Source organism: Acanthaster planci, linkage group LG04, assembly GCF_054643075.1.
Source record: "Acanthaster planci isolate LZ-2023a linkage group LG04, COTS_SCS, whole genome shotgun sequence".
NCBI classification, from domain to species: Eukaryota; Metazoa; Echinodermata; class Asteroidea; order Valvatida; family Acanthasteridae; genus Acanthaster; species Acanthaster planci.
The window spans coordinates 15,565,532-15,583,124 of record NC_141780.1 but is presented as its reverse complement, the minus strand read 5'-3'; the positions used below and the strand labels follow the sequence as shown (position 1 = coordinate 15,583,124).

The following is a 17,593-nucleotide window of genomic DNA, read 5'->3' as shown; positions in this document are numbered from 1 at the left end:
AACACCCTCTTAAGAAAGAATGGAGGCGGCTCCTATCCCCCGCGAAGTGAAATTTAAAATATGCCACTCTTACCAGCATATACGGTACATTGTGCAATGTTACAGATAGGGACTTTCTTCGTTCTATCTCCATGTCAAATAATTACTTGCCACTCAAACAAACCTTACGAGCCTAACTTTCTGCGTGTGGCGCTAACATTACCATCTTAGATTTCACCTGCTTTGTTTGATGCACACTAGCACAATGGCGTACACGAGGGCGTGGCACGCCCCCTTCAAGCTGGAACTTAGAATCTTATATGCGTGTCCCCAAGCTACTGAACATTCGTAAGGTTTAAAGAACGAGCTCGACCACAAACTTCCCAAATGGCTCTTGTAATCAAAAAGAGGAATTCAAGCCACAAAATCAACTACCCTCCAGCTACATCTCAGGAAAAGACGTGGCATAAGCGAAATATGATGAATAGACTTATACAGAGTCTCAAATGAGATTGATATCGGTAAAAACGCAAATGTTGATCAGCAAACTTCGTACTGTAGACAATGAACAAAAAAAGCGTCTTACTGAGATTATTTTTCCAGGCCATGGTGTAAATTAGTTTGTGACTGCACCAGCCAACATTTTGCCTTAGGGACCATATGATTCACAAACCAAGCCACCGTATTTCATAACACGCACATAACCTATTTAGATAACCTTTCGAAGGTAACACCGACACAGCCCTTCTGTGGAGTTGCTGCTAACGTTGAGAGATGTTTTCCGCTGCAATTTCGTGCCTCATATTAAGCTTAGGCTCAAAACCTTAATAAATTAAAGGGATTTATCACAACTCGCAACGTTGCAATGTCACGTAGGCCTTTAATGCGAAATATACACGCATAAGGCTGATATATACCTGCCTGAGAAAAATTCCAGTAAACAATTTTCTCGTTGTCAAACCCTTTTTTGCCAAGGCAATTTTGGGCAATCCAATCACGCAGAGCTATTTCCTACTTCGGGACGTGCCTCTAATCGGAATTACTGGCCGCCGGGCCCCCGTAAACGTAAAACCCCATCCACAGCAACTACACTAAGTGTTTTCCTTTCCCCTCTGTGTATGTGTGTGTATGTGGCTCACTCTCCATGTCTTGCCGGTGTAACCTCAGGGTGGAATCATCGTTTCGCGTCAGCCAGCGTCTCTCATCTTGTTACCGGGCTGGCGGGCTGCCTTGGCCCCGTGCCCCGGGCGCTTGTTCCCCGCTTAAAGCTCCTCTCCAGCCGTCCCACAACGCCGTGCAAACACAAGAGGAAGAAGGGGGAGAAATAGACTTTACCCGCGTCAAAACCTCGACAGCAGCTCTTAATCAAATTAGCCGCTTTTTCAAACACGCAGACACAACTGGGGAAAACACGAAGCTTACAGCGGTGCTCAGCACGGGTACAGATAGCTTACAGGGACGATCGTGGGATGACGCGGCCGGCTGTGGACTTAAACCAGAGCACAGCAGTCATGGACACGAGATGACGCGTCCTCCCGCATCATGTTTTGGACTTATGTCCAATGTCTTCTCGGTGTTTGCTCTCCATAAAAGAACAGCATATGTCAACTTACATTTTGCTCTGGGGAGAACTTGAAAAGATTGAAACTGAGCAAGTAATTCCATACTTAAGTGCGGATTCACTTGACGAAGCCGATAAATCAGAGTTATTCATAGTATGGTCACGGTGTCGCAACTATGAAACTCGGACTCACATTAAGACTATGTTTCGTTGTCCAGCTTGAACATAAACTACAAAGCGATGTAAAGTTCTACGAACTGTTGAAGCACATGTATATTTTCTTTTATACCGCAAGCAGGTGCCTGCACTTCCTGACGAGTTAGACTAGCTCCTGTCCAGTACGTATAGTCTCCAGACGTCGTATAGACGTCCTCCAAACACATAGGACTGCATGGTACCAGGTAATGATTCCGGAGAAATCCTGCCAGGTTTATGTAAATGAGGAAATTAGCATATATCGGTCCTACAATCCGACACCGTCACGTGACAAAACTTTAGAAGACAGACTGGATTAGCACCTTCTCTACTGAGTCATTTGCGCTCGCAACATACTGTCAGACATATGTACCTGCTTTTTATGGATAACCACTTCCATAATTACAGGGGAGAAACTTTTCTGAAGTTCTCCTGAGAGCCATGTGTTAGGCTGTCACGCGCACGAAAGGTTGCATGTAAGCATCATCTCTATCCGGTTCGTAAGTGTGATTATATATTAAATTTTGTCAATATTCTGATCATGGTGCTACGCAGCCCTTCCATATTTCTCGTCAGTGTGACGTCTCTTCAGTTTAAACCACACCCAAAGTGCACATGCACTGCACATGAAGTTACATGCATTGATCGCCGTTTACCTGGAAGCATGGAACCGGAAGTAAACGCGAAACTTCAGCGATCGTCCAATGGGAGCCCGCAAATCGTGGACGCGCGTCCGCCTTTGCGACAAAGTCACTTACGAACCGGATAGACGTTGGATCTTCTATTAATATGCAAATTAGATAGGCGCATGCGCACTACTACCATTGGTTGGCAAGCGCGGCCGTCAACACTGTCGACACTGTAGGACAGCTGCTCTGACCATGAGCTAGCTCGATGAAGGTCAATTAAACCGTATTTCAGCCTTTGTCCAATATTTTAGCACGTCTTTCTCGAATCTAAGAGAAGTTTTTCGGTGCCATGAGATTGGAAAGTAACAATTCCTTGCCTTTAAGTTTGGGAATCATTCCAAACTATACCAGAGCAGAAACGGCGTGTATGTGTTGATAGTTGAGCGTGCGTGGAGATTTGTATTGTGACGTCATAGATTTAACTTTGCCAACCAGTCCATAATGATGCAAGGTATGGGGCGGAGAACCCCCCCCCTGCCTTTGTGTTGGTCGTCGTTTGATCGGAATCTCAAGAATTCTTGACAGACTTCCAGGGGGATGTGTTAGGTAACAATAGTCTGGAATGTGTATAGGATTGGACACGTGTGTGTGGGGGGGTACCCATCTGCCCCATATCGTGCACTGTATCATCCAGTGGTAGTAATGCGCATGCCTCTGCCTTATTTGTATATTTCATGGAAAGATCCATTGTACATGTGTAGAACTGAACCAACCACGGACCCCAGGAGCCTGATCCCCATCATAATTATGATAGGGACGGGGACCAGTCCACCTATATAATGAGCCAGTTCAGTTATACCCAGCAAGAAATGAGACCGAGGGGTACCCCCCCCAACATGTCCAATCCCTATACACATTCCAGACTATTGTTACTTAACTCATCCCCCAAGATGTCTGAAAGGAATTCCCCAGATTCCTGCGAGACAATGACCAGCACAAAGCAGAGGGGGGTTCTCTCTATCTCATACCTAGCTGCATATGAGTTCACTATTTCGATAGCGCATGTGCAAAATAAAGCGCGCCCGACGTCATTCGCACGCGCGTGCGAGATCTGGCCACAGGCGGACTTGCGCGCGTGTTTTGTTCCCGAATGACCTTGCTCTTTCTAAATACAGAATCTTTGCCAAAGCTAAAACTGCACGCGTAGAATAATGCATTGACAATCCAAAAGAACTGCATTTCGTGGCGCTCAAGTTATGGGATGCCTTTTAGCCCCTTAGTCTTAATCAGCAAACATTCCGTACTTCATCTATTCGTGGGAAATCCGAAAACAAGTGACACGGTTTGTGGCATTACCGCCTGCATTGCGATACCATCTTGTTGTTATGGCATTACATTCGGGAAGCTTACCTCGGGCATCTTGATTGATGATACGATGAGCTCGAGATTAGACCTACATGTTTTCTGCACTTGTCCGAATTGTGAGTTCTAACTCCCAACTCTGCAACCTTTTCATGGCCAAGTCCGCGGATTACCGCTAAGTAGCATAATGGCTTGCGAAGGAGCATGGTTAGACACTAAACTTTCAACGCGGGACCGGTTGAGAGTGTCATGAAAGTTAATACAGAGACCATCAGCTTTTATGCCGCTTGGTTTATGTTTGTGCATGAAAAAAAATATCTCCCGAGAGCTTTTACCACTGATGCTTTGTCCTACAAGTGGCTGCTTAGTATGGCTGGCCGTCAGTACAAACGTCAGAGAAAAATTCACAAAGTATTAAAAATCCCACGCAGTTATCAAAATGCCAAACGATAATACACACACTACACTCATGAAAAAAAGAATTTAGAATTAATGGGGCAAATGTACGAACATGTTCGAACGAATTCAGTGAGGTAAAATCGAAAACTAACAAAAGGGTGATTTTCTTCTGCACACTTTGGTCGCCCAAGCAAAATGTAGGCAAAGTGAGAGTGATCTATATGGCTCTGTTCAGAAGTCAGCTCTTGACCGTAGGACAACCGGGAGCCAATTTAAAGGGTCCCGAATGAGCCCCCGTACGAATACTGCGACTCCTATTCTGCCTCCGGCATTCAATGGGGTCCGCAGAGGCTTCAAACAAGAGCAATACTCTTCAATGGAGGGACCAGAGACTTCAGAGGCCCCTTTAATTGTCCTCAGACAGCATCTCCCGGCAGTGTTATTTGATTTTTTTTCTGTTGCTGTTTTTCTTTAAAATTCATGTTCATTATAGTCTGAACACGAAATCCCTATTACATGTATATACATCGAGTTGAAAGAGAGCAAACTTAACACCACTGTGTTATTGCCATAAGAACATTACGGTGTGTAGGCGACCGGTGCTGGAAAAACTGCACACACTTTGGTAACTCTACTCCAAGGGTGTGCCGATCAGCGTTTGTAATACACGTAACTTTCTTCTGCTTCGACACATGCATGTTTATGTTACCCTGTTTACGGACATTCCTTCGTTTTGTGCGTCGTTAAGAAAACTAGGTGGAAAAGTTCATTGCTCTCGCGAACTTTGAAAACTCTCTTTTATTAAAAATTAAAGCTGGATTTCTGTTCACGGGTTCCTTGACCTTTCCTCGTCCCTTGTCCACAAGGGGGTAACCTTGTTTAGACCTGACTTAGTCCACTCGAGGTTCGCACGGTCAGCATCACGTGGACCTCTAAGTCCCCACTACATGTATATACGTAGGTGTACAAGGTTGGTGCACCCATCAGGTTGTCTCCTCGCTTGCAGAAAACCAAAAGGGGTGGATATATGCGCCCCCACCCGAGAAGCCTCCGCTTTCATTAGTGCATGGAGATCATCAAGCAGTGGTTCAGTGCCGTTCGAAGCCCGATGGCACTCCCTTTTTTTCAGTCCAAAGACCCTGAACTTCGTCTCGACTCCTGCAACATTTCTGTCCATCTGCTCCTTTCCTTACTCAAGTTCCACTGACCCAATTGCTTTCATCAACTCAATAACAGACTCTGCGGCACAACAGACGCAGAGATCATAACATTCGGAGACATCAACAGCACATCTATGATCATTACAATTCAGCATACCAAATGACTAACTCTATACTTTTTATTTCATCCTGAAAAGTACTTAGCCCAATTGCCTCCACACCAATATAGAGTTACGGCACCATACCAGGCCAAGTTAGCGCCTCGCTATGTCCAGAAGTTAACTATGCAAATGTGAGTCCCCGTTCCCATTTAGAAGACTTACGTCATTATATGGATCATGCAATTTAGGCCACTCACGATTGGGGAATGGTTCAAATTGCCAGTAAGCTGAGGTGGTCTATCACTCCGATTGAATGTAAACGTAGGCCTATACGCATCAATATGCGACTGGTCTAACGAGGTAACAGCATGCTCCGAAGCCTGACATTCTGGTTTGTGTATCACGAGGCAAGCCTGATGAAGAGCGGTACGGACACTGATAAAGACCATTCCGTGAGATGACTTTTTTCAATGATCGAGGGGATCGATTGTTACTGGACTACCTAATCATATGTATACCTGTCTCCCTTCGATCGATTTACCGGGAAGCTTTGGCGGGCGGCAATCATGCATTCAACCGATGCAATGTGGGAAATTTCACAAACGCGCGTTATACAGGCAATAAGGGGGTCGTGATTTTTTTATTACTTCTTTTAATTAATGGCAGTATCTTTGGAAGCACAGTCTCTGTTGTTTTTTAAATTTGAGATCGGTAAAATTGCCTTACAAAAAGGGCATGGCGACATTTTTTATGAGGAATTCTTTGATTTGAAAGTCTCCTCATACCGTATATTCATACGCACCGTTTGGCAGGAGCGTTGAACCGGTAACAACTTTGCTGCCATGGTTTTAGATTTACAAAATAGCCACTGGTGGATTTCCAAGGGTTAGAGATTCTGGCAACTTGCGTTGTGCTGCATTATGTCCAGAAATAATTGTGTCTCTCTCGAAAAAGAACGCCGACGAAGTCCTTCTGCCGAAAAGTGCACAAATTCACGGTACCACACGCAGTTTAAGCGTTGACACAGTTTGCCAAATTGCAACCAAAATGCAAATTGCAACCCCGCAGCAGTTTTTTGGACCTAAGCACACTTCCCCCTTCGGAGTAGAATATAACGTAACAACCAAAATTATTGTCTAAAGAATTAATTCTTGAATATACAATTTACATTGCATGCAACCATCAACGCACATTATAAAGCCATTTACTGCTAATATAGTGACCTCAGGCAGCGTTCAGGGAGGGGGTGGGTGCTAACCCCGCCCCGAGGTTTTGTCTAGACCCCACCCCCGAAATTACTCTAGAACCGCTCCTGGTCGACCTGCCTCAATTCGTCGCATGAAAGAACTGAAGCTATTCTCTTAACATTTTCAATAAGTTAATTTCCACGCCCACTCAACAGTATACATTGTACTAACTTCTAAAGCTATAATCTTTTCTCAAGTTTAAACAATTAAGCCACCCTTGGGATTAGATTAAAGCTACAACTTTTTCTGGAGCGAAAGCTACACCATCCTTACGATAAACAGTCGGCCCTTTCTGTATCGACAAAATATTTCAGGCAATTCTAACTTGACTTACCCATCGTTGGCAGATTAATCTCAACCAAACTTTCCCTAGCTGACCTATAAAAACTCTTTCGTCCAACGAGACAATTCAGCGACGTTAAATCTTTGACATAAATAATTCACCTGCCGAAGATTGGCAAGGCTAAAAATATCATCTGCCGATTTTTCGAGATGAGCGCGGCGCGTAGGCTCCCCAACGGCAGCGGGATTTGTGACTCTATTTGTGCGTTTGTGGGGGGGGCGGTATTCCAGCGAAGTCTGTGACGAGTCGCGTCACCGTGGGCGATTGATCCTCAGCACGACAGGAGATCAGACCAGGCTGAGACATCTTGCCCAGTCCCGACGCACCCTTGGGACCAGGGTTCTCGTCCTCCGTCTCTCAACACGGCACCCGCATTATTGTCGGATGACTTTCACTTGATTCACCTAGAGTTTGTTTGGGGGTTTACCGGTAATCTTAATTCCATACTAAAACTCGTCAGTTGTGCACATTATAGCAGAGTCATCTTGATCGGAGTGGGGAGGGGCTGGCTTTGGAGAAAAGGGCGCCTGGCATTCGCACAGAAGGTTTCAACGGACAACTTGCCTCCGCAAAATCGAAACAGTGGAAGGTGGGGGTGGCAATCTTTTGTGTGGCGATGCTGTTCAAGCGGACAATACAGAACAACAGGTGGCGTTATTTCGTCACCACAATGCTCGCTCGTGAGCAAAGTGCCATAGTGAACAAGAGCACTTGATACAAAATATCACATGCAGCAAGGTATGAGACGAAGAGAACCCCTCCTGCTTTGTGTTGGTCATTGTCTCGCAGGAATCTGGGGAATTCCTTTCAAACATCTGGGGGGGATGTGTTAAGTAACAATAGTCTGGAATGTGTATAGGGATTGGACATGTTGGGGGGTACCCCTCGGTCTCATTTCTTGCTGGGTATACAAAATACGGTGAGGACGCAGATCCGTATCTAACGCCCCTGTCACATGTATTTCAAGCCGTCTTGTGACTTGATGGGAAGTGGGCAGTGAGGCCCAGCCCGTGTATATTTGGTAGCATGGCTTGTGTCTCCTCTTTGTGCCCCGTCCGACACCAGTCGGCTTCCAGCTTTTCCTCTCGAACATTTCTTTCCTATAGACTCGCACATTTCCCGCCTCCCGTCGATTTCATTTCCGAAAAAATAAAACCCGCCACATATTGATATATGGAGAGGCCAGTGTATTTCTCCCAGTCACAGTGGATGCACAATCTGATAATGGCAAGGGCAAAAGACCTTGCAAGACACAACTCTAAACACTGCAATGTGATCTCACTTTGCAGTGTGCAAAAATGCCCAACCAGTAAACGGCACACACAAGCTTCACACCCAAACCATCTTCCCCTAAACAAATCGTTACTTACTTACTCTTCTGAACCGGGAACACTTCAAGAAAATTAATGCAGTCCGCAAGAAGTCAGCACCCATCTCGCAAATAAGACCGGGACATCGACGCGGTATCGGGTTTTGAAAAGCAATGGCAGAAGTCACTGTGAAAAAGGCTTCACCTTTCAACAAATGTGTTAAGGGCAGTTTCAAAATAATGAGGTCACACTTTTTATCTGAAGTGAAAAAAAATGAAGTTGTACTTTGAACGTACCAACTTTACAAAAAAAAACGCGTGTTCGTCCAGCATTTTGATGGATAATGAAGTCACATAAGTTTTCTTTACTGCAATTGGCCTTGACATCATTGTATGATTAGTACGTGGATAGCAATTACATGCAAAGGTAATGACACTTTGATGAGGTGGTAGATTGGAGGTAGCATTTCATTTTCACTGAACGAAACTAATCCAATGCACGTAATGTAAAATATTCATCACATGGTCATTTACGTATTTGCTTATACACAATGGCTGAATATAGGCCTATCCTGTTTTTACAGGTAGAAGTTTCACTTCTGTTGCATAAAATCGCAACAAGGAGTTGCAAAGTTTATATTAGTGAATGCTACAACAGACGTGGCTTCCAAATTGCTCTCATCGTTTCAAAACGTGTTTAATTTGCTTCTGTCTGCTAGAAGCATCAGTTTCCCTTCAGAGATCGGAAATTTCTTCACCTATCTGCAGACGGAACGGTGACGTATCGCCCGCCATTTTTGTCTACAAGAGCCCCGACGTTGGCTTCTGCGCGCGTAACGTTCCATATATGGTCACTGACACGTGATGACCACTCACCAATCAGACGGTGTGGGCTTACATGTATGCATAGGCGGTATGGGCAGAAGCAAAATAAGTATTGAGACCTGGAGACATCAGGGGATATTTTGTGCTTTCTATTTGAGGACTCGCATGGCAATGAGAGAGCACGCAAATGATGGCCATCGCATTCGTACGCCATCCGTCGTTACATGTAACCACATTATGGTACATACGTACATGCGATTGAAAAGAAAGAAAATACGTATTTAGATCTTCATTCGTAAAAAAAAGAGCCCTTTCGATGACATTTCAGGAGATGGGGGGAGACCAATCACGACTTGACCACCGTATCATCCGTGTCTCCGAACATCGTATCACCACGAAAAACAAGAACCAAAAAATAGATATAAAATATCGGCGACCTTTACAGACGTTTCGCTCGAGAAGACAAACCATCAACAGTATTATCCAGACAATAAATTATTCACGCGTGCAGGACTAATCAAGCTAAAAAGACACACTATACGTCATCCGCCGTTTTGGCAGACGACGGAGGCAAAGGAGACTCCATTAGGGACGGCAGGAATTGCAACAAGTTGGGCCAATCTAGCGGCGCGGCTGTCGCGTTAAGAGATCAGAGATGGCTATGGCAATCCTTGCTTAGGCATCTGGGGCCAACTTCATAAAGCGCTAAGCGAGTAATTTACGAAGCAGGAGGAGTAATATTTCTCCGACAAAATATGTTAGACCAACCAAACGGACAAGGTACACCAAATATGTGACCGATGCTCTGCTTACGACTGAAATGTACAACGCGAGTTCTTCTGTTAAACGGCAATATGGAATTGACCCCCTGCTCTCGTCCAGATCTGCTGATCCCAGGCTTTGCGCGGCCCGCCTCCTGCCGCTTGCATCGCGTGCGGTAGGGTAGATATATCGGGCAATTCGAGCCGCGCTCCGGTGCTTCACAATTCGCTCCCCGGAGCCCTAAGGCAATAAAAGCCCTTGCCAGAACTAGAAAAACATCTCAATTATTAACCGGATCGGGGGGGCGAGGATTTGATTTGGCCGCCGACTTCGCGGGGTCCAACATTGAGGTCATGCATATAGGTAGCCTGCCTGGCCTGATTGTTGGTGGGGAGAGGTGGTAGATAGGTGGATAGGTGCAAGACTCGATCACACATTCAATACGACAGCTGTTCTCGAACAGCTGCAGAAATATAAAAAGATTAAATAATTAACAAAATAAACTACAAACAAACAAAGCACACAAGACAAAGTTTCTCACACGTAAATACCGCGCTGCATTTATGTGACTGCCTCTGCTAAAATGTCCATCGCCGTCTATAAGACTGTGACCAAAAGAGGGCGCTATTGTCCAAAACCAGCCTAGTTGAACTCGAACGTCTCGGAGTCTCCAGGCAAATTACATGTATGAACTTGGCCCAAAACAATGTAATTCGCGATATCTGCTCAGTTGGATCAATTTAAATACAAACTCTTGAAAACTCAACTCAAATAAATTGATCAAACACAATTACCACGACTTGTCAACCAATCATTTTTTCAGATGTAGAAAATGTATCCCCAAAATTTAACCTCAAAAAACCCCACAATATTTTGTTATGAGTAGACCGTATTTTCATCAATTTATCATTGCTGCCTAATAGCCTGTTTGCAGGCGGGGTATACCACGGTTGGGAAAAAAATAGCCTGGCCTAAGACAGCACTCTGGACAACTTCCTCCCAGTTATAATTCATTACCGACAGTAGACTAGTGTGACCAACAATGCCTGAACGAAATCCTACCCATAGTTCCCACAGCTGAGGACAGAGGTGTGGACTGCATGCTGCTGAACTGGGCTGTGGCCCCATGATCCTTGACCTGGTCGAGGTGACCTCACAGAGTTTATACCATCAGTTCATGTGGCAGCTGCATATCGTTGACGTTCCTAGTGGTCTCTCGTTGGTTGGTTGTTTTTAACGTACAGAACTGTTCATTCACAGAATTGCTTCATTCTTTGCATGCCTTCCTCAAACAAATCTTTTTGGGGGGCACGGGATGAGAGAAATCTTATTTCGGAAAGCAGCCTCATTCGACTCACAACCACTCCAGTGCTTCAAGGGCAAGCCATCGCCCTTGACCCGGCTGGGATGACATCATGGCTATTTTTAGTTCCTTTGACACAACGATCCAATCATAACTTCCTTCCCGGACATTCTGCTCACGACCGCATCCAGGACAGAGCACACCCTCAGTTCCTCCTCCTGGATTTTGTAAACCTGGAGAAAAAAAAACCAAACAACTGCCTATAAGGGAACAAAGCAATGCGGTGCTTGAACAAATATCACAAGAGCTGAATTCTTTAAGCAATGATAAATTTGATCAGGGCATGCACGTGTACGTGGACAAGGAGATTTTCAAAAGCTAAAATATTCACAGTGGCCTATTTTTAAGCATTATCCGAAGACAGGACTGTATGCATATGCAAACAAAATGATCTTGTTTCTTCCTTAGGCCTGCATGCACTGCATACATGTATGTTGTATCTGGAGCAGAACGTGACAAATCAATTGGGGTTTATCAGGCTGGTGGTTGCAAGCTGGCAGCGATAGATGGCAGGTTGGAGGACGGGACTGACTGGTACTGACTCCGCCCCTGGGAAATGCCACCCCCTCGTGTAATCACCTGCTTGATGAGGCTCTCGTCGGTGAAGGAGGCAAGGTCATCCAGACTGACAGCGCAACCGTCCACCGAACTCTCCACTGCCAGCATCTTATCTAGGGAGGCATCGTCCAGGGTGACTGCAAGTAGACCGGTGTCTTCCTGAGTCAGACCAAACCGCTTGAAGGAGGCGCTGATCTGGAGAAGGGAGACAGAGACCAATGGACAGCTGGACAGAGCCAATCAGAATAATTCTTGTATATATATCATTTTCAATTGTTCAGAATCTAAATATTCAGCAATCATCAAATACACAAAATGCGGGGCCAAAATGCAATTTTGTAAAAAACAAATGTGCAACTGCCACGCGTTTGTCTTTTGTAGAGCAATTTAGACAGAGCAATCTCTACTATGGCACACTGTGAAACCATGAAAGCCTAAAAAGGAGATGTGAAAACCGGGTGGTTGTACTTTACAATTTGATCATGATACATGGGAATCGCTGACGCTCAGCACAGCAACAATTGATCCCAAATGGCCTATGGATTAACCTTATGCTACTGTAACCAACCAGAATTTTCCACTTCATCTGACATTTTCCTCAAGCGCAGTGTACAAATGCTTACATTGTTCGTTGGAGACAAATTGAAGAGTACCTCCGAGTTGATGTTTCTGGTCTGCATCTTGAGCCCATGTTTCTTGACATGCAAAGTTTTATTTGCAGCAATCAGAACCTGGAAAGGATCGATAATCTGCAACAAAATAAAAACAGAGAAATATCAAACGCGCACACCTGTTTAGTGTTTATCACATCCTAGGAATAACAAACTGAGTGTCAGCTGTGAATGGCCATACAGGGTGTCTGATCTGCTAACTTCTGTCCCGCCTCCCCCGATCCCCTCCATATTTACATTTGCTAAAGAAATTTGCAGCAGTTAAATGACTCATAAGCCTACTGTAAATGAACTTAGAAAGGTACATTTCAGTAAATGAATGAAAATGCACAATAAAAAATAAATCTGGCTTTAGCATTTATCAAAATTACACTTCTTGTAAATCCCTCTCCAAACTGAAAAAGGAAAGAGTTCCACATACGGACTACACTAATTTCCCCTTAAAATGTTACAACAGCAATCAGAAAGTGATAACAAAACACGTCTCAAACAGTGAATTAGCAAGGAAAATTCCAAAGCATAGTGTAAAAAACACTAGTCTCATAGGTTTGAACATGGGGCATTAATTTAAGTTTTGCCCATTTATGGAACTTTTTCCACGAAAAATTATGCCTAGTACTACAATGGAGCTATAGCTCCATGGTAGTACTAGGCCTAGGCCTATAAAAATCACGATCAATCATTAGGCCTAGGCTTACTATAAAATCTGAAATGAATAAATAAAATGAAATGCAGTAACTTCAAAAAATGGGGGCAAAAGAAAGCAGCTTGTCACTTCTGGTCCCTCTTTTTGTAAATAGGATTTTAGGCCTAGATCAAATTAAAACATTCAAGAAAGCACACGAAGAATTTAAGTTGTAACATTACAAGCTGATGAACCACCGGTCACTAATAAACATGTAATATCCGGATAGACTAGGCTAGCTATCATTCAAGTTTACCATTTTGGGAGACAATAGAGCAGCATCAATTTCTCCAGCCATGATAATGTTCTTTATTTCATCGACATTTTTCACGTCTTTGAAAAGTGCAATGCACACCACAGTCTCAGGAAATAATTCCAGCTGAAACTTGACGGCGAAATCTGGAGTCAACATGCTGAAAACTTTAGTTTGCCTATACGTACAGTCAGGTGCTTCCCTCAGTTGAGGATCCATTTGGTTTTGAGAAGTCACAGTTACCAGGCCAAAAACAACAAAATGGCGGCGCCCATGAATTTCGTTCTCGTAATTGTTCTCTCCATATTTTTCGCTGTTGCCTCAGTGTTATTCTACCGAGTTAACAAAGTACAGCCTGATCCGTATATGGATGAGATTTTCCACGTACCACAGGCCAAGAAATACTGCAATGGCTCCTTTTCTGAGGTAAAACTAGCATTTTCAAATTCATAGACATGCATGACCACGATGCACATGCAGGATGACCATACACATGATACATGGTGACATGGTGGTCACTGCATGAATGCGCGTGATCGTGGTGCGTGATCATCAGGAGCGTAGGCCTGCATGTGGGTCTGTTTGTTTTTTCGCGGATCTGGATCTTGACCAGTGATCGCGAACCAAGATCCAGATGGCATACATGTACATTTTGTAATTTTTGTGAGATACACATGAAATGTATTTATGTCTTCTTCTGCCATACCTGTAACTGGTGGGAATGTCACATTTTCTAGAAACATCCTCTGAAAAATGACTCCTCAATCCTTTTTCTGTACGGAGACACCCCAAGGCAGCAAAGGACTAATGAACGCCTTGTACTCAGTTGAACAAAGAAAACTGAGTTAAACAAAAAGGCAGAGGTGTCATAAGAGTGAACATTGCTGCAATATTTTTGTCACAACTTTTCTGTGTGCCTGTAGGACTGGGAGGGAAGATTTGTATGATACATGTACAAACTAAAAGACTGATTGGTTCTCTATTTCTCTGTGGAAAGTGGGATCCCATGATAACCACCCTACCGGGCCTGTACCTGGCCTCGGTTGGTCTCCTCAGGCCTGTCACAGAACTGATGCAAGTGGACATGTCCGAGATGTGCACCACCTTAACCCTGCGCTCAACCAATGTACTGTTTGCAGTCGGAAACCTGTACATGCTGTACGCACTGATTATGAGAATCCACAGAGGGGACAAGGTACAGTATGACATTTGGCTTGAATTCTGCATATATCAAGGCTTGAAGGAGACAGAGGCCTCTGTGCTGTACATGTACGTGTAGTTTTCAGCCGAATCGTAGCAATAGAACTTGTCGTAAACTGCATAAATACTCTGTAGGGCTTACATGTATTTGTCAGCCTGGGAAATTTCCCTCTGCAGAGTTTCATATTGTGGCCTTAACGAAATGCACTGGTACTGTACAATTTTTGAGATCCTGCATTTGCCACCCCAAGGGTTCATCTTTACTATCTTTTGTTGCATAGCAGGCAGTTCAGTGATGTATTAATGACTAATGGGTTCTTCTCTCTATGTATGTTGGTTTTCAGGCATCACATGGTTTCAAGCCATTGCTGACGGCTGCTTCCTTGGCCCATCTCCCTGTGCTGTACTTCTACACCTTCCTCTACTATACAGATCCCGGCTCCACCTTTTTCATCCTCATAATGTACCTCTTCAGTCTCCATGGCAACCATATTATGGCTGGCCTGATGGGGGTGCTGTGCGTCATCTTCCGGCAGTCCAACATCGTCTGGGTGGTCTTCACGGCAGGCACGACGTTCGCCCGAGAGGTCGAGGGCGAGCGACGGAGGAAGCAGAGCCCCGACGCCGCCAATGACTTTGGCGCGATCTTGGCCTCAGTCAAGAAGTCCCTGCTGTACCTCCTGAAGATTTCGCAGCTGTGGCGACTGATACTCCTCCTCTGGCCCTATGGGGTTGTGGTGGTGGCCTTCCTGGGGTTCCTGTACGTCAACCAGGGCATCGTGGTGGGGGACCGGAGCCACCACGAGCCCTGCCCCAATCTGCCCCAGCTGGGCTACTTCCTGATGTTCACAGCCTTCTTCGCCGCGCCGTACCTGGCGTCGCCCTACGGCGCCGTCCGTTTCCTGAGGGCCTGCCTGAGGCGACCGCTGACTTACCTTGCCCTGACGTGCCTGGGGCTGCTGGCCGTGCACTACCTGACATACGTGCATCTGTACGTCCTGTCGGACAACCGGCACTACGTGTTCAGTATCTGGCGCCTTTACCAGCGCCACCACCTCATCAAGTACTGCCTGGTGCCCGTGGCGGTCTACATGGACTGGTGCATCCAGGACAAGCTCCCCTCCTGCAGCAACCTGTGGCGACTGGCCTACTTCGTCTGCCTAGCCGCCGCCACCGTGCCACAGAAGCTCCTGGAACTGCGGTACTTCATCGTGCCGTACCTCCTCTTCCGGGTGCACATGCCACTGCAACCCTACTGGAAGATCTGCTTGGAGCTCCTACTCGGTGCGTCAGTGAATATTGCCACCCTGTACCTCTTCCTGGAGAAACCGTTTGTCTGGGAGGAGACCCCAGGTCTGCAGAGGTACATGTGGTGATGCCTTAGGGAGTTTCCCAAGTACATGGACTGTAGTGGACTTGTAATCACACTCGGTATGCATCGAAACATTGTGTGGTCATATTCTGACTAAGAAAATGTCACTGTATTAACGGTGTATTTGTGGAAGTTGTCTGGTTTACCCAATTTGATTGGATAATACAACTAATTTATACAACTGTAATATGGCTGAGTCAATTCGAGTAATTCACTGTTCGAATATTCGATCTTAAATTCGATTGAATATCCAAATATTCAGTTGTACTGACTGGCATATTGTTGATGAACAAACCAAATACAAAATCAGTTGCAATAATGCATACAATTGTACATTATAAGCACTCTTATAGCTTCTCACGTCTAGGAGTATCTCCAGTCACAATTTAGCAAGATTTAAGAGACAAACAATACTTCTTGCCGTATTGAAAATTTCTATTCCTTTTCAATTTTTAAATGAATAATTTACTTTTTGAATCGTAAGATTTCTGTCGCTTCATTGAATCGGCTTGAAACAAGCCTCCATGTTGCAAGTTTTCTAATATAAAAAAGAAAGTTCTCCCTTCCTTTTCATGAATTTTGCATTCAAATATGGAAAACAATATTTGAATATTCGATATTCGATCAAATATTCGGCACAGCCCTAAAACGTTAGACAGTTTAGCTCTTCCCGTTGGCTACATGTAGTAGCCTGTCATGAATGCAACAAAACATTGTGGTCCATCTGAATGTTGTAAATGCACGGGAGTTGCGTGTGGCCTGGAAAAAGTGGCTTTTGCATTTCTGTTTTCAATTAGTTTTTCTGCCAGTTTGCCAGTAGTGCATGCCAGACTCCGGCTAATTACGTCATCAGAATTCGTTCATCAGGTCACAAGTTGTTCAAAAAAGCATCCCCAGTAATCTTCCCTCACGACCTGGCTTGCAATTTGACTTGTGATTACCTCATACATGTGATTACCTCATACATGTGATTACCTCATACATGTGATTACCTCATACATGTGATTACCTCATGTGATTACCTTCATAATTGACTGGTCAATCCACATTGCAAGTCTGCAAACAAATATGTCATTTGACATTTCATAGCTTTTGAGCTGCAAACATGTACATGTATGTCTCAATACCCATCTTAAATGGAGAGTGATCCTGATATGTGTTGTATTCAAGTCGAGTAGGGGCTTTATTGCTCTTTCACATCCAACATAACTTTAAAAACAGTCTAAATTAATCGAAATGAAAAATAATCAATAGATCAAAAATTGACCAGGGAAAATTGCGAACACTTGCCTTGTTCTGAGCGGTATTGTGTGGAGCACATTTTTTACCAACAATGACAAACCAAAACTAAGAAAGGCACATGCACACATACATGTATGTACATGTACAATGTACTTGTTCTGCTGTTAGGAGAACTACACATCTTTTGACTGTGGTTATTACAGGACAAAAATCCTTGTGGGACACACAAACTCCCACAAGGCAATCCAAAACTGTCCCCAGAATACCTTGCCGGCTAGAGCTCACCCACACACCACAATTTCACCTGTTTGGGATGAAATCTACTTAAAATACTGTAAATTGTTCAAGGCACACAGAACTCAAGAACACAAGCAACC

General features: G+C 44.5%; 2 protein-coding genes across 2 annotated transcripts; one reads left to right on the top strand and one right to left on the bottom strand.

Moving 5' to 3' along the window:
• Window positions 1–10,405: 10,405 nt before the first annotated feature.
• Window positions 10,406–13,621, bottom strand: LOC147799418 (EKC/KEOPS complex subunit Tprkb-like). Its single transcript, XM_087135925.1, has 4 exons — window positions 13,406–13,621; window positions 12,417–12,542; window positions 11,815–11,988; window positions 10,406–11,408 (listed from the first exon to the last, which is right to left on the bottom strand). The coding sequence occupies exons 1-4, from the start codon at window positions 13,619–13,621 to the stop codon at window positions 11,298–11,300; spliced, it is 627 nt and encodes a 208-aa protein (XP_086992051.1). The 3' UTR covers window positions 10,406–11,297.
• A 42-nt stretch (window positions 13,622–13,663) lies between these two features.
• On the top strand, window positions 13,664–17,250 carry LOC147799417 (dol-P-Glc:Glc(2)Man(9)GlcNAc(2)-PP-Dol alpha-1,2-glucosyltransferase-like). Its single transcript, XM_087135924.1, has 3 exons — window positions 13,664–13,828; window positions 14,400–14,597; window positions 14,947–17,250. Exons 1-3 carry the CDS (start codon window positions 13,664–13,666, stop codon window positions 15,976–15,978), a joined length of 1,395 nt encoding a protein of 464 aa, XP_086992050.1. The 3' UTR covers window positions 15,979–17,250.
• Window positions 17,251–17,593: the final 343 nt, after the last annotated feature.

Coding starts and splice junctions, on each gene's coding strand:
- LOC147799418 (XM_087135925.1), bottom strand. CDS start 13,621: ATGGATCCTCAACTGAGGGAAGCACCTGACTGTACGTATAGGCAAACT. Junction 12,543..13,405: donor CTCTATTGTCTCCCAAAATG/GTAAACTTGAAT, acceptor ATTTTGTTGCAG/ATTATCGATCCTTTCCAGGT. Junction 11,989..12,416: donor ATTTGTCTCCAACGAACAAT/GTAAGCATTTGT, acceptor TCCCTTCTCCAG/ATCAGCGCCTCCTTCAAGCG.
- LOC147799417 (XM_087135924.1), top strand. CDS start 13,664: ATGGCGGCGCCCATGAATTTCGTTCTCGTAATTGTTCTCTCCATATTT. Junction 13,829..14,399: donor GCAATGGCTCCTTTTCTGAG/GTAAAACTAGCA, acceptor CTCTGTGGAAAG/TGGGATCCCATGATAACCAC. Junction 14,598..14,946: donor GAATCCACAGAGGGGACAAG/GTACAGTATGAC, acceptor GTTGGTTTTCAG/GCATCACATGGTTTCAAGCC.